Here is a 22249-nt window from a genome sequence, read left to right as displayed (position 1 = left end):
GCTTCCGCAACTACCTTGAACACACTGGCCACCCACCACACAACATGCAAAACGCATTAAACTCCCAGCCAGTACTATGAAATGCTTTGCACAAAGCAAAAAACCAAAACACAACTGATTGACCAATCTTCAGTAGGAGAAAATTCCTTCCCAACCCAACAGGTGACCTGCTTAGATACAAAACAAAACAGCAGCCCTCATAACATGCAACAGCCCCATATAAATTGACCACACTCAAAACGTGACAATTAGGGTAAGGATGGGATACTGGTAAACCATGACAACATCCAGCAGCAGCTTCCTATATGAACTCCCAGGGGCCAGAGTTATAGGATCTATCAGTCGCTAGGCAGCCCACAAACATACACAAACATGTCATGGCCAAAGGGGAAAGGAGGAAAAAGGGGAGAACCTGCCTGAAACAGTATGTAATGCCACAGTACAGAAGAGCCCCAGAATACCAGTTTTTTTCTGCTCCAGGCACAGGACCCATTGTGGTGATGTAGGCAACATCCCTTGAAAAGCTCTCTAGTAAATAAACCAACACTATTTTGAGAAACTGTACCCTCTGAATGTCTCAAATATACATCGCAAAAGAAGCATTTTCACACTGTGTCAGATATCACCAATGTTTATACTGTAGGTAACAGTTGGTTGACTTATTTTATTTTTTAATAAAATCAGAGCAACAGAAGGTCAACTTACAACATGGTGAATCTGCAAAACAATAAGGTTACCAGAGAATCAGCCGGATCCCCCTAACAGAACTTACAAATAATGGCAAATATTCATACTGAAACTAGCATGATCACCAGATTCTAATGTACACCAGTGGAAAAAATTCTGAAATGTCTGAAATATGCTCTTTGACTATTTTGAACTGTTTATCAGAGTGAAAAATGAGACACTAGTTGACCTTTAAAAGAAATCATCTACATGTGCCACACTACTGATTGCTTTCTGTTCAGAAGTTTGCAAATTTGGCTCTCTGCTGCAACATATGGTGTAGTGGTATCTTTCTTTGGAGAAACCCAAGTGTGACAATATGCATCGTTATAGATAAGCAACAACTCCTTAGAATCCTCCTCTCAGCAATCTGGCCAGAAGGAACTGCTGAATGTTGTAAATTAGCTTCCCTCCTTTTATTCTTGCAGCCTCTGTTTTTGTTGGAGTTAAGACTGAATGAATGTGAGGGATCCAAGGAAATATGTAAAGCAATCCATCTGCCCATCCTGCTGTTAGCTCTTTTATTTTTACAACTATAGCTGCTTCTGCCAGGAACCTCAATGTATGGATTAATGCATTACCACTTTTCTCAAGATTTTAAAATCAATTTAGTGCTAAGACTTCTCCATTTCTGAATATAAAATTGGCCTCTCCCTGACATATATGCTAGTAATGTGAATTGTAGTAATAGGTCTTAAGCCGGAAAACTGGTGTAGAACATCCATAAACAAAAATTTCCTTACCAGATACCATACCATATTTTATCTCCTTTGCAGAATGCTCTGGATTTAGAGCTGTGAATCTGCCCTGCTTTCAAAATGCTGTCAAGATTTCACTTATCACTCATTACAGATATTTGTGCAATATTACTATTGATGAATGGCTCACAGCCTTCCTTCTCCTCCTTCCCTTCCTCTGTGTGTACACCTACTCCTAACCATTGTTATAGTCACATACAGCATTTAATTTTCATTAAGCAGATGATGGAAAATGTTGGTAACAAATGGCAAGATATCATTGGATTTTCACTATAAACATTTCCACCAAAGACACAGATATGCAATTATTTTCCTTTAGAGAAATGTTATTGTTTTGAGAATATAAAGATCTAGAAAAAGCATAACAAGTACAATCATTATGTCAACCAAAACATTGTTGGTATTTACAAATAAGCTAAATGGTAATGATCTTATATTAACACAGGGGATTTCATCTAGAAAGCTCACAAATAAATTTACAAGCTTTAAAGAATTACAGGTACAAATTACATACAGTACACATCCAATTTTCCAAAAGGCTTGCATTTAAAAGCGCTAGGAAAGAGGCCCTGTGGGCTTTGAGGTCTGCATTCAGAAACCCCCAATTCCTGGGTGCAGACTTCAGAATCTGCAGAGTTGGTTTCCTGACTGTGCTCTGGGATCCCCAAGGCCAAAGAACAGCTCTACAATGCTAAAAAAGGTTTGCAGAACAAAGAGCTTAAACAGAGCTATACTCCAGCTAAAACTGCATTTTAGATGCTGGCCAACACTGTAGAGGTTGCACTTCAGACTTTGGGAAACCAGAACATGATGGAGAGGATGCCAATTATCAATAGAGAGGCTCAGAGTAACTCAGTTCTCAAATGAATGCCAATTAAATGGGTCTGAATCTGGTAATCAAGAAGCATTGTATGTTTGCATCAGCTCTCATCAAAACTAGCTGGGGATAGCAGAGCAGTGACACAGAATAATCTGAACAACACAAGAGCTAGAAATCAGAAAATAAACTGAAATGAAGGTATGATTTGTTCCAAACCTGAAAAGCACACAAATCTGATCCCAGTGAATTCTCCCTGTGCCTACATGCATACATTCAAGCAATATTGCTAGCAGCATTGCAACCTGAAAAGCAGAAGAAATTTCCAGGAAAATACCTGGGGGGGGGGGGCGGACAGCATATACAACTCTCCCAGTCTAATCATAGGGCATAATGTGAGACCCAGGTAAATCCACCATGCAACTGGAATGTTTGATACATTTCTGATTTTATATACAAAGAGCCCGACCCTGCAATCCTTATTCAGGTAAGGAATCTATTACAATCAAAGGTACTACTGGGATGAGAACTAGTCACTTCAATAACAGATACAAGCTACGGCCCTATGCGATTGATAATTGTTATTAGCAATAAAACATAGATGTATAGCTATTTATTTACTTGATTGCAATTACCTTCCATTTGACCATGTCAAATTTAGATCTTCACTAAAAACAGGAGAGGTTAGACCACCGGTTCTCAAACTGTGTCCCCCGACCCCATCTTAATGGAGTCACCAGGGCTGGCGTTAGACTCGCTGGCACCCAGGGCTGAAGCTGAAGCCTGAGCCCCACCACCCAGAGCTGAAGCCCTTGGGTTTTGGCTTTGGCCCCTGAGCATGGGGTAGCAGGGCTTTGGTTTTGACCCCACCCCACCTGGGGCAGCAGGGCTCGGATGGGCTCAGATTTCAGGCCCTCTCCTGGGGTCATGTAGTAATTTTTGTTGTCAGAAGGGGGGCTGCATTGCAATGAAGTTTGAGAACCACAGGGTTAGAGTAACACACCTGGCAATTGAGTTCCTTCTCTCTCTCCTTCCAAGCTTACAAGCCTAATGGAAAACTTTAAAGTACTTGCTGTTATTTAAAATACGCTTACTTCAATAATACCTCAAAATATTTCCTCTCCAACTCTCCACCAAAGTGCTGCCAGCAGATTTTAAAAGTTATAAGTCTAAGAAATCATATTCTGCTTCTGTACTATACCTCATTCCCAGCTGCAAAATTGAGAGTCCTGGTTTCTACAGTGTGTATCAGTACAAAATAAAAACCCAATAAAAAGACAATATTTGCCTTTCAACTTCCAGTAACAGTTTCTCAGCTATGACACCCCCCGCCCTCCTCCCACACACACATCATTTTAAGCTATATTTAATGTTTTTATTGTTGTCTACAAGATATAATAAACATAGCTAAAATAAAATTTGAAGAATATATATTAGAAATAGAAGGCCACAACCTGCTTCCACTGAAGATTAGGAGGCGCACACAAAGACCACATTGGAATAAATTTGACACCACTACTGCACCAGTGTAACAACAGAATTTCACCCAATTGGTAAGAAAAATTACTCCAAGCTAACAAAAAATACTCCTCCCCTTAATGCTCTGCATGAGGAATTGCATAGCACAAACTGTTGATAAGTAATGCAAACTAAGGAGTTACTGGCTATCCAGTTCCATTCTCACTATCAGATTAAACAAAGCAGGAAATACATTCCATGATTTTTAGGTGATAAAGGACCACAATGATTATCTAGTCTAACCTCCTGCATAAACAAATCCAAAAAGTTTCACCCAGTAAGTCCTGTATCAAGCCTGTAACTTCTGGCTGAAGTATGTCTTTTGGAAAAAGGCATCCAATCTTGATTTAAATGCTTCATTTAAATCAAGAGATTTAAAGAGAATCCAAATGTTGGTCCTCAGATTCCAAAACAAGAATATTTATAACATCCATAAGTAGAAGTGAGACCGACTTTATGAAGACATTATCAACAAGATAATCTTCTGGGGTGGGGCTGAGTGATCATTAAATTGTTCCTAACATAAAATGATCATCTGAATATTGTCTCAGCATTTAATAGGTTGGCTATTTTGCACCACATGAAATGCTCTAGTTTCTGGACCTCGAATTATGCAAACTATCGATTCTCACAAAGAAAAAACTGAGATCTTTTAATTTGGTCAAGACTGAAGTTTCACCATTTATGCAGCAAAACTGGTGAAATTCCTAAGGGAATAAACCATAAACTTTCACAAATGCACTCCAAGCAACACACACTTTTTTTTTTTGGCAAAGAAAAGTAAATGTTTCCAAAGCACCAACAGTTTTTCCTTTTCTACTACCTTTTATTTTCAAGAAATACTGGAAATTTTGAAGCAAAATATTCTGCTTTTTACAGCAATACAAACAAATGATTTTCCACATTATTTTCTACTTTGACTTTTCCTGTCATTTCATGGCAATTTCTGACCATGCAGGATGTACTGAAGAACTAAAAAAGACTTCGATGTAAACACTATTTTCTCCACTAACATAGAGCGAAAGCAAAGTTCAACTGTCCATCATTTAATACATTAGGGTGAAAAATCTGATCATTAGCACTACTCAGGACTACACAGTAGATACATTTGTACACTGCCTTTCTTTTGAGTCCTCTCTAACTTTACCCAGTCTACTGCTAATTGAAAATTGTTTTGTAATTTCAGCCAAAGCGTTTCCCCTAAGAAAAAGGAGTGAATTCTCCTATTTTTATAAATCACTTTCTTCACATTAAAATTCTGTTTGCCATCTGAGTTATTCTTTAGTGATACTGAAACTACCTTTTAACACTTCCCTTGACATACTATTTCTGATCATTTCTGTTCCTTACATATTGGTAATGAAAATAATCTTAATGGAAAAGACATCTCCCCTTAGAGAAAAAAAAAAGGAAAAGGAAATGAAACAGATATCTGATATCAGGAGACCACAGAAAAAGGTAGCATTAAATTTCCAATCGAGAAAAGCACTTAAGTATTCACATCAAAATCAATGATTCAAAAACAACAAAGGATATAATTTTTTAGGAGAAAAACCCATCAAGTTTTAAGAAACTATATTCATTCATGTGGGTTAGGACTTTTGTGGTTAGTCTTTATCTGAGTGAAGTAAATGGGCTTACTCAGATGCCTAAAGTTATACATCCTTAAGTGCTTTGCTCGATCAGAGCCTAACTGTGCGACCACAATTCTGAACTGTTTGAGGTAAAGGAATAAAACGCATTCTAACTCATGTACACAAATGTGCCACCTTTCAAATATCATGTAAAGTTTTTTGTTTTTTCAGATTTATATCATTCCAAATTGATTGTGCTATAAAACAAGCCAAGCTTAAAGTTTGATGCTTGTAGTTATGAACATAAGGGAATTTTTTCCATGTTTAAAAAAAAATTAAAAGGGCTTTATGATTAGTGTTCAAATCCCTTTGCCCTTCAACCCCAAACAATTTGCCTCTCTTATTTCAAGCATGGAAAAATTTGCTATAATTTGAAAAATTATGAACTATAAAGTAGAAAGAAGAGATAAAATGGAAACTGGAAATTAATCTTGCACCTGAAGCTTCTTTCAGATACACCAGTTTTACGTTGGTACAACTCCAGTGACTCCAAAGGATTTAGTTAGTTCAGATTCATAGTAGTATAAATGAGAAGCAATTCAAGCTTCTGGACTAAAGTAATCATTGTACATTAACATTATCAGATAATAAAACAGAACCTCATTTCTCCCAATAGACCAGAAGGCTTGTGTTTATGTTAAGGGTGTGAGGGGATCTGTAATGCAAGGAGGACTAAGGACTATTCAAAAATCCTGATCAGACAAAAGTGAGAAGAGATTTTTGAATAAATTAGTGAATTTTTTTTTTTTATAGGCAGAGCGGGAGCACACCTTACAGTTAAGGTTGCCTGACACTTTCCACTATAAGATCCTGATTTCAGTTCCTTATAACTTTGCCAAACTTTAGCTCTTCCAGCTGAAACTTCTCATGGCAGGTGTCTGCCTTATGCTGAAGTTTGAGATTTTTTTGTTTGTTTTTTGTGGGGAGTGAAAGTTTCAGCTAAAAGAACTCACCTGTTTTACAGAACAAGAGCAGGGGAAAATACATTGTTTTGCTCATGTTAAAAATTTTTTTTACAGCCATTTGGTTCAGAAGCTCTAAAGCCTCCATGCTCTGGAGCAATGGCTTGGTATTTGGCAGAGACTCACCTGGGGTGCCTTTTGCTTTGCCAATTTATTAGCCTCAAAAAAATCTGTTTGTTGATGCTCAGTAGAGATTTGTTAGAGTTTGATAGCTAACTTCTCCACAGATGCTGTCCGAACTGGGCATGCTCCAGCCCAGGGCTGCAGGGGTGAGCAGAACATTCCTTACAATTGCTCCTCCAGACAGGAAGGGGTGCTGTGGCATTAGTCCCGTGAATTGAGAGCACGAAGACTATCTCATCTGTGCTTTCAGTGCTCCCCCGGCTGGTCCACAGACAGCGAGAAAGAGAAGGAAGCAGCAGTCTAGATAGTGTGCAAAGAGATGGGAAATTCAGGGGGACAGGGACTTGAGTGAGTTACAGGAGTTGGAGGTTGGGAAGAACAGAAGAGGAGGGCGCCTGTACCCAAACCTGAAGATGGTGGATAGAAGCAAAATGCGAGGGGGCAAACCTAGGCTGTGGGAGGTTGGACAAGAGCAGAGAGGGATGGGGGCAGTGATTGGATGGTTGCAGAGGATTTCAGTAGAGAAGGAGGGTGAATGGGAGGAGAGAGTGATAGAGACAGGAGGTAGGGTTGGAGAGGACAGGCACAAAGAGCAACTGAGGTCTTCAGGAGGCACAGAGGCATAACAGTCCCCATGGACATGGAGTCGTCTAACACAGAGTCTCTAACATTCCTCTGCTGTCAGAAAATTCCTGGTGAGCCCATGGCAAAGTGCATGTCTCATTTTCCTCTAGTGTGTCTGGTGAATAAAAATAAGAAAAGCAGCCTACTCCTACTACCAATTACTGAGTTAGCTCAAGTGACAGATGTCTGTACTATGAATCTAAAGATCTCAACTCTGCCGATGACTGAAGTTGAGGGTTCAGTCAACATGATTCCACATGATGGGAATTTCTAGCTTTTGGGGGGTGGTGGTCAGGGTTTTTTGGTTTGTTTTGGGGATTGTTGTTGTTTTTTTTAATATAGTTAGGAAATCAGAACCAAAATAGTTAGAAGAACATTAAGATTGCAAAGTCCATTTTTGTCCTTTAGAACAGATGATCACATAATGGAAATGATTAATATGGAGTAACTCTAACAGGGATGGAAATTTCTCTAACCCTTAAGACAGAAGAGTGTAGTCAATAGGTATTAAAACAACTTTCACTCCAAAGCAATGGATGTAGATATACACTCTAATTGCACTGTCACACCTTTTTTGCCAAGTTCAAATAAATTTATCAAAGAAGAATTTTTGGAGCTCTAATTCTATTTCTTTGAAAAATAGTAGGCTAGGAAGAATATTTCTTTACAGCTGTGACATCAATGTATGGAGAAAAGACCAGTCATTCAAAATAGTTTCTCTCAACGAAGTCAAGGATAACTACAATTTACATGCTGTAGGAGTGGAAGAAGAGAAAAATTACATTGACTTTTCCCAACATTTCATACAAATGGTATTCTGAAAAGACAAGTTTATTGCAAACTATTGACTTATTGTAAGAAAAAAACCCCTCTATTCTTTGCTTAGTACTGCCATAAAACAATAGCTCCTGAAAGTCTGTTAGTTTTGCACAAAATCTGTCAGCTCAGTGCATTTGTTACATCGATAAATGAAACTTCTACAGTATTTTACACTTAGAACCAGCTAAAAAAACCAAAACCAAAACAAAAAACCAGATTCTATCACTTCTGCTCATTCATAGTTCTGTGAATGTACTCCAAAATGTAAAATCCACTTTGAAGTGTATACTCTCTCATTATTTATTATTCAGATTTACACACAAAAAAATCTGTATTTTATAAAGGCATATGTTAATGTTTCCCTTCATAAGCCTCTTTAAGGAATTAAACCACGAATGGCAGTGACAAGCAAGACAGATCATCCCAAAGAGTGGAGATAAAACATTTATATCACACCATTCTGTCATGTATTCAGTATATGCCTCATATGTTAGAGAAAATCTATTTTGGAAATCTATGGTGTTTTTAAAAAAAATTATGGAGACTATTTCTTTAAATCCCTCTATTTATAAAGACAAGTGCCTTAGTTATCATGAGCTAAACTATACAGGAACCAGAAGGAGTCATAAAATCCCATATAAATGACCTAAAACAGCTTTTTTGTACCTAAAATTATAATAATTTTGAAGTGAAATATATCAAGCCATTCCAGAGCTAGAAGTGAGTGAAGTGTGTCCCATTGGGAAATTGTCTGTCTCCACTTTTCAGTGGTATAACACTCCTGTTTCTAGCCCTGCAGGGTAACAAGGTAACAGACTTTAAGTCATGATATTTGTATATAGAGAAAATATTCTCCAGTCTTACCCATCATGGGCCTTGGACAGGTGCAAATTTTGGAAGGAAATCCAAGTTTGTGGTGAGGATGAAAAAGGGAAGGTGGATTAGAAAGCAGACAGCAATGGAGGTGGTCAAAGGTGCATGATAAATTAATCACTCACCAGTGTATCATAGAAATATCACTTTCACTTGTCATATACATGTGCATTCCCATGTTCATGCATAAAATCAGGCTAAATTATGTACAATTACATGAGCAATCTAGCAATGCTAGTTCTTTTCACTTTCCCATCTTTCTTTACTTGTATATATAGGGTATTTATTTGAATATATGGTGTAAAAACATTTATTTGACTGTTCCCTATGTATAGAGTCACATTTTTTATTTCTAGGATCAGTTGTTACAATAAAAACAGGTGCATTTATTTCAGTATGTAGATATCCACAACTATGGATGAGTCTACATGGTGTTTCCTTAAACTAGGCAGGCATAATACTTTTCACTCACTCATACTTACTTTCTCAATTTTTTTCAAACCTAAGCTACCCATATTTTTATTCATATTGTGGGAGAGTGGAGAGGAGGTTATATTACGTAATTGTTTTGTATGGACCAGCACTGTACTGATGTAGAAATGATAAATAAATGTTTAATGTTTTACCTGTGAAAGGAACCCTATGAAAGGAACCTTCCCACCATTTCACATTGTCCATCAGGAAGTCAGCTATCCCAAAGTACTGCTTAGTTGTCAGATGGAGAGAGAAAGGACTGGAGACCTTACTACAATATCTCCATCCATGCTCAACTTGCTTTAGATAGCAGAAAAAGTGAAGGTACTTTTCAATGCTAATCCTGAATTAAGAAGATACAGCAACAGCACTTCCTGCGAAACTGTTAGGCAACCAATGTAAGCCATTAATTTCAATGTTTCCTGCTTGAAATTCTGCACTTAGTGGTCCTATGACACATAACTGATGCACACATATGATGTCTTAGCTGCAGGCACTTATGAGCAAGCACAATACCAAGTTAGCATAAGGTGGCATGCTAGTTTCACTAAAACACAGTTGCCCCCATAGTAGGGTTAAATACTATGTATATTTTCTTGCTCTGTGCCAGCAATGCAACATTAGTGCCAGCTAACCATATATTCGTGGAAACATTATTCATTCTAAGGCAAAATATCTAAATACTGCCATAGAGGAATGCATGGGGGCTCCCTAGAGCCTTCCCCATGTCAGTGGTTCCTGAATCTTCATCACGTTCCACAAAAACCAAGTCATACAGAGCCTAACTCTGATTTTTGGAAAAGCGGACATCTTAAATTGTATAAATCCTAAATTATCCCTGACACCACTGTTATGAGTATTAAATGTACCAAGATCCAGCACCAAACCAAAAAAAAAAATACTAAACAAAAAAGAAAAGTTACAGACATCTGAGCTAGGTAACTACTCAAACTATAAAAAGTAGATGACAGATTAATCATTCATGAACCTGCTTCAGTAGAGAATATTGACTGTCAAATATTAGAACTGCATCAGTTTTGAGTGATCTGTATGTAAATTTTTTTTTTTAAAACTACACTGAACCATTGCATCTTTTGCCTTAATGTCACAGGATAAAAAATAATAATGTTAGGGCTAGAAAAATGCCTATTGTGTGGTAGTGATTACGCCCTTTCTTACAAATGTATAGATATATTTATTCATACATATACATCTCTCAATTTATGTAACAATCATATAATATTTTGGATAGCGTACGCTAGATATAACTGTCCTCAAGACAATGATTTTTTTACTCAATGAAATCAGTATAGTAAATAACTTTTCTTCCCTTTGAGACACTCATAAGTGCTTGAGGCTGCTGCAACACAAAAACAAAAATATCTTCACAAATGTCTCCAAACAGTCAAGCTGAAAATCTAAGCCAAAGTTTCATTTAACAGCCTGTCAGTTTTTTGATGTGAAGCTAATGAATGCAGTGGCAAACAAATCCATCAAACCTAACATCAAAACAACTGCACTTCATCCCACCAAAGGGAAAAAATGAAATACAACCTGCAGGCCAGCACTTTGATCCAATCTATCCACAGAAAACAGGGCTCTAAACAGCGACTGCTGCAGAATATGCATGAGTAATGATGAACTTAATTTCAGGAAATGAAGGAATAGTATTTAAGGAGTCTGTGACTCCAGTAGAAAAGGTTTGCAGAGTTTTTCTTTGATGTGCTACAGTCAATTAAAAAAAAATACAAAAGACCCCTACACTGACCCTTTCAACATATACTCAAAAGACACTAAATATAAAGATGAACTATAGTGACCTTAACATTTTTCCTCATGTTACTTTGAAACAAAGAAAAGTGATATGAAGTTTACACAAAACTATGTCAGAGATAGGCTGTATCTACTCTCCAGGGACTAGTCTGGCATACCTCTGTTGACACAGCTATGTCGGCATAACCCCATAGTGCAGATGCAGCCTACAGCAATGAAAGGGGTTTTTCCATGATTGCAGGAACACCACTTTCTAGAACAAAGTTAGATACATTGATGGCAGCATTCTTCCATTGACACACCAGCACCTACATGGGGGTTGGGCCAGCATTGCTATGTCAGTCAGGGTGTGGATTTTTAAACCCCTGACCAATGTAGCTATCTATATCTATGTCTACACCATGAGCAAGGGGCAAGATTCCCAGCTCATGTACACGTACTCGTGCTAGTTTTCACTTTGCTAGCACAAGTATAAATGTTAACTTAATCACGGTAGCATTGGCAGTTTAGCTGTGCCGATTACGTACCGTTGATTTCAGGCAGGTTTGTGCATGCTGACATTGCCCATGCTACCATGGCCATACTGCTTTTTATACTCATGTTAGCTTGATGAGAACTAGCGCAAGTATGTATATGTAACCTGGGACTCACACCCTTAGCTCATAGTGTAGCTGAAGCCTATGCTGACCGAACTTTTAAGTGTAAAGCACACTTTGTTCAACAGTATGTTTTAAAGGAACAATGTATTTTTGGGTAGGTGGATTGATGTAAGGTGAAATTTAGGACATCCGCCATGATGATGTCCCTTTAACTTCTTTTCATATCTTTAGTAAAGTTCTTCCAATTCTTGTTTAAAGAGAGTTTAATGATGGAAAACTGTGGAACTGACAGCCCTGGAAAATGGCATTATCTTTCCTCCAACTGAAGAGGTACAGCACAGCAGCTATAGTGCAAATTCTCTCATGATACCCCACTGATGTGCCCTCATAGGATTTTGTAACTCTCACTATAAGAACCACAGACATTTACTGCAAGAACCAACTCCAGAACACAAAGGCAGGATTGACCTTCCAATTATCCCCTAGGTAAGATCAACAACAAACAACAACAACAACAACATGACAGGGAAGATAACTTACCGCTAAGATAAGGATATGACACCATCTACTGGCGGAAGTACTGTCTATGACAGTGGTTCTCAACCTATTTACCATTGTGGGCCACATATGAAGCTCTCTATGGGTTATGTGGCCCACATCCACAGAATATATGTGGCCGTGAGGATGTCACATGGGCTGCAGCTGCATGCTGAGAACCACAGATTGAGAACCACTGGTCTACGCTAAACATTACAATTCCTATGCTCCTGTAATGTGTCTTCAGAACTGAAAAAAATGCTTTCAGGTTTGTTTCAGGTTGAAGAATGGGTGAGTTTTGGGGCTGGATCTTATTTTACCAAAATGAGACCAGTTACATTTCCATGCTGATGAGTTGTGACGCCATTATGGAATATTATGGCATTTTTCAGAGTAGCAGCCGTGTTAGTCTGTATTCGCCAAAAGAAAAGGAGTATTTGTGGCACCTTAGAGACTAACAAATTTATTGGAGCATAAGCTTTTGTGAGCTACAGCTCACTTCATCGGATGCATTCAGTGGAAAATACTGGAATGTTTTCCACTGAATGAATCCGACGAAGTGAGCTGTAGCTCACGAAAGCTTATGCTCCAATAAATTTGTTAGTCTCTAAGGCGCCACAAGTACTCCTTTTCTATTATGGCATTTGTTATAAGATCAAATAAGAATTGTAGAACTGTAAAAGAGAAAGTTCACATTAACAGAGAGACAGAGTTGTGCTTTTAAAAAACATAGTACACCTATAACTACCATGGGATAACACATCACAAAAGCTAGATATCTAGCTACGTCTGTTCTTCCTATAAGGTGCCAAGAAGCATTTCTGCCAATATGAAGGCATTAAAAAGGGGAGTAAATTTTAAAGGACAACTTTCATGCTGGGGACAACCTTGAAAATAAAATCACACAGGACAGTCATCTGTTACATATTTTTACACTTTTCCTTCCCCTTTTGCTGATTAAAAAAGATTTAATTCAGCTAAGGTGTTTCTCTTTTACAGCCTACTCCAGCACCTCACTACAAAGTCAGAATGTTGAATTTGTGCCAGCACAATCATTTTCATAGCAAAACACTGAGATCATAAATAAACAAACTAGGTTCTCGCTTCTTGATTGAGGAGGAGGGGGTAGTATTCGGAAGTGACAGAAACAATTTTTTTTTCAAAATACCTACTTCAATAGCAAAAGCAATGAAGAAAGGTACTGGCAAAGTATGCTGTTTTCTTTCTTTAAAGTCATAAGTGTTTGACAGTACATTTATACACAGGCTATAATGACTATTATATAAAAACTGTATGTTGATTTGTTACCAAGTGTTTTCTTCCCTCAAAACACTTATTTTCCACGTTTGGTTCAGAAATGCTCAAATCCACCATTTTGGAATTAATTCATTTGCACTTTGGCTGTGTTCAAATATAATTTTTAAACAGTAAACTAAGCTTCAAAGGTGGCTGCAGGCACTTGCTCTCAGGAGGAGGAAATTTCCAAGGTAAGAGCTATGAATATCTCCAGCTGGGAATTTAAAATAGGCATTTTGTTTTCCTAAAAACAATTTATGTTCCAGATATGCTCTTTAAAAAAAACCCACCATCACTAAGAACCAAAATGAGACCAGATGTAAGACAATGAATCTCCACTGAAGCCAATGACCCTATATTTCTCTTTTTCAATAGTTCTGATCCATTCAATCACGGGCATGCACTGACCCCAGTTTCAAATTACCTTTATATGGGATTTCACACTTAAGCACTCAGTCCTGCAAACACACTATTCACATGAGTAGTCCCACTGGCTTCTTTGTTTGCAGGACTGGGCCCTAAGGAAGGACCATGACAAATCCTTGCATTTTACACATAGTTATTATTATTTTTGTATCATAGTGACAACTGAAGGTCCCACTTAAATTGGGTTCCCACCGTGCTATAAAATAGAAAGAGATCATCCTGCCACAAGGACTATATAATTTAAATAGGCTAGATAGAGGAGGGGTAAGGGAAAGGGATGCACCAAGCAGCATGATATGGGTAATGGTTAGCAAATGTCATATTTTCTCCACCTTTGGGGGGGAGGGGTTGGTGGTCGAGATGTTGATTTGGGAAGTTGAGGGGATGGAACGACAGAGGAAAGGGTTGAGAAGAGATGAAGAGGTGCATGGAGGCCATAGAGAATGAAGCTGCAGTGGAAGGACAGTGGAGGAAGAAATTGGAGTAAACAGCGGAGAAGAAAAAATGTCCAAACTGAAGAAAGGAAAGTCTGATGAAATCACCTGTATTCAGAAGCAATACAACAAAGGTTTTTACTCTCCATCTCTCTCTGCTCTTGCCAGGGAGAAGGCCAGAGTCCTTTTATCCCAGGACTGGCTCTGTCCTGTGACCTTCCTTCTATCTTAACCCATGTGGTTGAGTTAAGGAGGAGCTACACGGAACCTTTTCTCCTTAAGAGAGTCCTCCCTGCAAGGTCTAGAGAGTTCCCAAGCTTAGCTCACCCCCCCCCCCGGCTCTGCAAACAGGAAAAAGAAAGGGAAAAGAGTTTTTGTTCCTGGGCTCGTTTTTCAATTAACAACCCTAATAAACAGCAGAGACGAGAAATGCAATGTAGAGAAAATACATCAGTAGATAAAAGTACACAATCTTGTTTTGAACATTTTTTCAGTCTGCTTCTAAACTCTAGCACCTCAGTATGAGAGGTAGCATTTACTGGTCTTCTCCATGAGTATTTTCATTTGGAGAGAAGGTGGAAATCATGACTGATTCTCCAGATTTTAGCATATCACCTAATCACCTTTCCATTACAATTAAATGGATGATGCATTTTTCTGGGTAAATTTTACATAAATTTCCTAAAGTACACAAAGAAAATGAAAGGACTCCATCTGTAATTTTTTTTTCCTGAGGGCAACCATGGAATTCACTCTAAAAGTCAATTAATTCTGATAAAAAAGTCCATTTTTCAATACATTATTTAATGGGGAAGTAATACGGAAAAAATGATGGGATCAATACAAGCCAAGACAGCTTCTTATAAATATATTTCAGTAACATACTATCAGTGCCAGATCATTATACAAACTCCCAAACCAGCCTTAGTGCAAGACAAGTCAAACTACAGTATGTAATTCCAGAAGATGTCACTCAATTTGCCATCTGAGCTCTTTCTGTTTAATTCCAAGTTATCCTCTCATACCCAAGGTCACATGAGTAACATGACAGCTCAAAAACTAATACATAGAAAGGGTTATAAAAATTCTAACATGTCCAGAGGTGAGTGCAACTAACACTGACAGGCACACAAGAGAATCATGAATGAATTATATAGATAAGGTTCTCAAATACCACAGTGATGAGCATGGAATAAATACTTAAATAGGTAAAAGGTGTTTTAAGTAATTGTTTTCCACAACAGTCCTGAAAATAGTTGCCTATAATTAATAACTGTTTTGGGGAAAAGCGATCCCTCACTTGCAGGAGTCAGAAAAAAAATTCAAATATCTTTAAACTGTGATAAACAAGGAAAATCAAAATATGTGATGGTCAAGACTGAAAAAGATTTGAATGTTAGTTGATTGCATATGGATTACCTAGAATTGTTTCCCCCACACAGCTATATATCATTAAATCTTGGCTAAAAGAGAGACATACAAATTCATTCTTGGATTAAAGTGAATATCTTTTATCCAATCACCCCAGAAGGGATTTTATTTTGTAGAATACAAAAAAATTAATCAAAATGGTGTGTAAACGTTTATATTCAGCAACTTTAACACTTGAACATTGCCCTTACTTCAGCACACAAGTTGCCTACTCAGCACAAATTAAAGTAGATCCCAGCAAAACATACAAACTAATTGACACTGGTTCATCTGTTTTACCAACATTAACAAAATGCACTGGAGTACGTTAGCTTAAAATGTTGTTTGCAGAACAGCAAGGAGTTCCAGCCTACTCAGATAAACGTAAGCTCCATTAGGTAAATAATAAGACATTAGTCTGAAGAAATGTCGCACCTGCCTTCTTTCATACCCTTTAAATTTTGGTATAAATATTTAAATTCCAGAAACTGAAGCTATAGGATGACTATATTAGTAATACTTAAAATGTATGGTACACTTCTCATCTTCACAGCACATTACAAACATAACTAACTAACTTACATGACCTACCATGAGATAAATACAGTAAGTTTTATCTAATCTTAGGGTTTTCTCTAGCTCCTGTCATTATAGTATCTGAACACTTAAACCCATTTCACAAACAACCTGCTCCCCTCCCACTCCTCCAAGCACCATCAGGATGGATGCCAGGCCCACTTCCGTCTCTGGCATCTCTCTCTCCTCCCAGAGGATCAGTGGGGAGAGGTTAATGTGATTTCTGTCCTCTCTCTTCTAGGGCAGGGGGAGGTTTGGAATGCTCCACCCTTTTCTCTATCTCTATCTATTTTCCTTTATCCCCTTTAACCATCTCTTCTGTCCCCTGTCCAAATCTGTGCAATCTACCATGTGTCAACTGTGCCCCTCAAACCACTTGTCTCTCTCACCTGTGCCAGACGCCATACCTGCCTCCACAGATATAACCACTCTGTTCACTGCACTGAGACTACAGTAGAAAGAAATACCTGAGACAGCAGACAAAGGGTGCAGCCTCTCCACCTGGCCTCCTGCCTTCTCACATGCAGTCCTCGTGCAGCACTACAGCCTTTGGGAAGGAGGTGCAGTTATCATATTCCCCAGGACTTTAATAAAGACAGCCCCAGCTAAAACAGGGTTGTTGGAGGTAGATGTACATATGAGGAAACTGAGACAGTGAGTTCAGGGATTTCCCCAAGGCCACAGAATCAGTCTGTTTCAGAGCAAGAACTGGAATTTAGGAGTTTGTCTCCTCTAGTTCTGTGTTCAAAACATGCCTCCCTCTTTAAAGGCATGACCCATTTAAAACTTCAATTTATGTAAGCAATTTATTTCATTGGGCCCTCCACCTCATGGCATTTTCTTTTGGACAATAATACTGTTCTTTAACTTTAGTATTTACTATAGCTTCAATTAAAAAAAAAACTGTATGCTATTACATATCTAGCTATCGTTCAGACAAAAAAAGGAGGAAGGCTGTAGCTCTGGTTTTTTTTGTTTGCTTTTTGTTTCATTTGGGTTTTTTGGAGGGGAAGTGGCATAGACAATAATATAGCTGTAAGTAACTCAGAACTGCCTTGTTGGGAAAATAAGTCTTCAGTACACAAAAGCCTTGCAGGTGAACACTATATTCTACTGACCTAGATTACCGTGTTTCACTGACACCAGAAAGGCATCTCCAATATAATACATATTAAAGAGAAAAATGTAACAGTAGTCTGGAAATTGTATTTAGATCCAAAACTTTTTTCCCCCCAATTAAAAATCATGAACGTATCACGTACAGACAGAGAAGAAGCAACAGATTAAACTTCAACATCAGTGAGCCACGCCAGCCTGGAGAACCATAAATTGCAACATAGAACTGTGTGGCTTGTTTTATTAAATGCTGTAATAATATTATAATAGTGGTTATAACCTACTAACATGACAATAGCCTTCTGAAGCAGAGAGGATTTCTTATTCTTTTTAAATTAATTGACATTTTTGGAAAATTTCTCTGGAATTCCAGTACAAGCAACTATAGATTTTCCCATTTTCCATTTCCTGCCTAACAGAAGACCAAGAAACAGTATTTTTCAGTTTGCAAAGGCTCTGGTATTTCATGCATGCTTTAAAACTGTTATACAAATATAATGCAAGAACAGTTAACAAAATGCACTGTTTTCTCTATTTTTATTTATATAAGAACATAAGAATGGCCACACAGGGTCTTCTGACAGTGGACAGTGCCAGATGCTACAGAGAGAATGAAGCAAAGACAACAACAAACCAAGAGATCCATCCTCTGTCATCTAGTTCCAGCTTCTGGCAGTCCGAGGTTTAGAGAAACCTGGAGCAGGGGGTTGCTTCCCTGACCACCTTGGCTAATAGCCATTCAGACCTATTATTCAGGTCATTCAGACCTATCCTCTATGAGCTTATCTAAGTCTTTTTTAAAACCATTTATACTTTTGGTCTTCACAACACATGGCAATGAGTTTCACACGTTGACTGTATATTGTGCAAATAAGTACTTTCTTATGTTTGTTTTAAACCTGCCGCCTATTAATTTCATTGAATGATCTCGGTTCTTGTGTTATGTGAAGGGGTAAATAACACTTCCCTATTCACTTTCTCCACACCAGTCATGATTTTATAGATTTCTATCATACCCACCCCACCCCCCAACGTACACTCATCTCTTTTCTAAGAAGAACAGTCCCAGTCTTTTTAATCTATCCATGTCCGGAAGCTGTTCCGTACCCCTAAAATCATTTTTGTTGCCCTTCTCTGTACCTTTTCCAATTCTAATATGTCTTTTTTGAGATGGGGCAACCAGAACTGCACACAGCATTCAAGGTGTGGGCAAACCAGAGATTTATATAGTGGTAATATATTCTCTCTCATTAACTATACCTTTCCTAATGGTTCCTAACGTTCTGTTAGCTTTTTTTGACTGGAGCTGCACATTGAGGAGAAGTTTTCTGAGAACTATCCATGAATGACCCCAAGATTCCTTTCTTGAGTGATAACAGCTAATTTAGACCCCATCCATTTTTTATAGATAGTTGGAATTATTTTTCCCAATGTGTATTACTTTGCACTTATCAACACTGAATTTCATCTGCCATTTTGTTGTCCAGTTTTGTGAGATCCCTTTGTAACTCTTTGCAGTCAGCTTTGCACTTAACTATTTGAGTAAATTTGTATCATCTGTAAATTTTACCACCTCACTGTATAACTTTTTCAAGATCATTTATGAATACATCCAACAGCACAGGTTTCAGTACAGATCCTTAGGAGACCCCACTATTTACCTCCTTACATTGTGAAAACTTACAATATATTCCTACCCTTTGCTTCCTATCTTTTAATCAGTTACCAATCTATGAGAGGACCTTCCCTCTTCCCTTTTTATTATTGGGTTTTCTGTTTTTGTAAAAAGAAAAGGAGTACTTGTGGCACCTTAGAGACTAACTAATTTATTTGAGCATAAGCTTTTGTGAGCTACAGCTCACTTCATCGGATGCATTTGGTGGAAAATACAGTGGGGAGATTTCTCTGTGTGTGTGTATATATAAATCTCCCCACTGTATTTTCCACCAAATGCATCCGATGAAGTGAGCTGTAGCTCATGAAAGCTTATGCTCAAATAAATTTGTTAGTCTCAAAGGTGCCACAAGTACTCCTTTTCTTTTTGCAAATTCAGACTAACACGGCTGCTATTCTGAAATCTGTTTTTGTAGCCTCTCTAATCTCCGTGAGCATTTCACAATCACTGTCATGCTGCTATAGTTTTATTGTTCAAGCATGTAATTTCTATTCAGAGAGACTTTATGGTACAGTTTGATTCATTTAAGATTTTTACTCTACGCTTTCTTTCATATATAGTGCCATTCCCCCACTAGCACAACCTACTCTGTCATTCCTATATATTTTGTACCCTGATATTACTGTGTCCCATTGATTATCATCATTCCACCAAATTTCTATGATACCTATTATATCAATATCCTCATTTAATACCAGGAGCTCAACTCCTCCCATCTTAGGATTAGTCTTCTAGCATTTGTATATGAAAATTTGTCAATATTTAGTTCTCTCCCTTCATTGAATGGGACTCTATTTCGCTGTTTCTCTTCAGTTACAACCTGTACTTCATCAACTTCTATCCTCTCCTCTTTACTAGGACATAGAGTATCCCTTTTAATAAATGGTGTGCTCCTCCACACCTGTTTCCCACATGCCTTTGTTTCAAATATGATGACTTTAAATATCAGATATAACAGGTAAAGTTGTAACTTGATATTTCCCTAATGTATCTTGTTTTACAATTAATATTGGAACATTAAAAACAGTAACATGCATTTCCTTAACATTCCATCAACTCTGAAACATTCCATCAACTTCTATCTTATTTGTATGGCATGAACAAATACCAATAAATGTCATTATAAATAATTATCTAATTGTTTTGTTTTCATTAGCTTTGTATAATTATGTAACTTCTGTTGAAAGGTTTGCAATACCCTGAGATATGTTTTATTTGGCTAATACTGCTTCCAAGTCTTTCCTGATTAATTAAAAAATGAAGCAAAATGTTCAATGAGCCAGGCTTTAATTCTGACATTTTTTATTATCTATAGTAAAACGAAGAGTGCAATTCATGACTGTGGCCTCTAGTCACAGGAACTGGGATTCACACTCAACTACAATCCCTAAGATTTCTCCATAGCAAATATTCTTATTATTATTGATTCAAATAGTATTTGGAAGATTTCAGACACTTTGAATTGATTACAAACACCCTGAAGCCATTTTACCTTCTTATACAATACATGAACATGGTATTACAGCTTCAGTACACAGCATGGAAGTCAGTGTATTTCAATGACTGCTTTTTCCATGGACAAAGAATACTCAAAATGGACCGAATGAACCAAGACCTCCTAGCCAAAAATTAGAACCAAATTCCGGACTAAGAGAGAAACTCCACTAACTTTTCAACGCATCATCTTACCCCACATTTGAATTTGACTCCCAGAGTTATGTTAAACTCAAGTCTTCTACACGGTGGTTCATTTTACTATCTTTTGAACCACCGAGCTACTAAATATATAGATTCTTAAAAATCAGTATTAAAAATCAGTGCCTTATTAATTACCTATCATGAATGTAAGTTGTGCATTAAAAGTGAAGACCTAGCTGAACATTTTAAATTCTTATTGATGTTTTTATTACTTTCATCACAGTAAATGTCTATGTATAGACTACGTGAAACACTGGATCATTTTCAGGCCTTTTACCTCTTGAAACCCACTCATCAATCTCATTCACAATTATAGTCAATAGTGCCTAAAATCAAGAAGTTCTGCTAGTAGAAAATATTCTCAAGGTCTTCTTCCAATTCCAAGTATTTAACTCCGTACTCTTCCTGGAATACATTGTTGCAACCCCGCCTCCTCCCATGTTTGCTTTTGAAGTGAATTCACTTGTCATCTCATTAGCTAATGTAACACGTACACAATTTGTAGATGCTGTTGTTGTCGGTACAGAATATCTCAGTCTGGAAAGTGGCTCCATATTACATATCTATCAAAGCATCCTAAACAATGCTCTTATAATACATACTTTTTAATAGTAGAGAGATCATATAAAATACTGTACAACATTAATGATCTTTTGCTGAACAAAACATACATGTCTGATTCAGTACATTACCCAAATGCTATATGTGAACAGAATGTAAAATATATGCAGCATATGCAAAATTTCAGATTAAAATAGTAGGAACAAGTTGGGTGAGGCAATATCTTTTATTGGACCAATTTCTGTTGATCAGAGAAAGGCTTTTGAGCTACACTGCATAGCTCAAAAGTTTGTCTCTCTCACAAACAGAACTTGGTCCAATAAAAGATATTATCTCTCCCACCTTGTCTCTATAATATCCTTGGGTTGACATAGCTACAATACTATAGCTGCATAGACTAAAACAGTGACTCGAAACTGCTTTTTTGTAAAATATATTAGTGATTTTAAATTATGAAACATTCCCACTCTAGGAGCATATTTAATTTATCACAAAATATTGCCAACATTTAAAAAAAAATTAAAATTTACAGATTGAAGTTTAATTTGCTCATTTAGTTCAGCCCTCTTATTGATCTTTGTCTTCTTTTGAACAGGCACATTACCCCTCAAGTCTGTGGCATGTTTTCCAAGATGCATATAAAATTCTATAAGGGAGCAGAATTGCTGTATGTGACTTGAATAAGGGGATTTCCAAGCTGCCTCAGACTAAAATGTATAGGGTTTCAGAAGAACAGAAATGAATTCTGTGTCTCCCTTCCAAACATAATTCTCAATTTATATGGCCTTGTATAAACCTACATAAAAATATCTCCTGAAAA

General features: G+C 37.4%; 1 protein-coding gene across 15 annotated transcripts in view; it reads right to left on the bottom strand.

Annotated features, from left to right (window-relative positions):
* KDM4C (lysine demethylase 4C) overlaps window positions 1-22249 on the bottom strand; it is a 461886-nt gene that overhangs the window by 319895 nt on the left and 119742 nt on the right. Inside the window, exon 11 of one of the 15 annotated variants that reach the window (XM_043514918.1) lies at window positions 19579-22242. The exons of the other annotated variants lie outside the window; for them this stretch is intronic. Coding sequence (XP_043370853.1) covers window positions 22201-22242 — 42 coding nt within the window. The 3' untranslated portion in view covers window positions 19579-22200. Of the gene's footprint in view, window positions 1-19578; window positions 22243-22249 lie in introns of those variants that run through there. 15 annotated transcript variants of the gene reach the window in all.

This window comes from Dermochelys coriacea, chromosome 5 (assembly GCF_009764565.3).
Source record: "Dermochelys coriacea isolate rDerCor1 chromosome 5, rDerCor1.pri.v4, whole genome shotgun sequence".
Taxonomy (NCBI): Eukaryota; Metazoa; Chordata; order Testudines; family Dermochelyidae; genus Dermochelys; species Dermochelys coriacea.
This window is presented reverse-complemented; position numbering and strand designations above follow the sequence as displayed.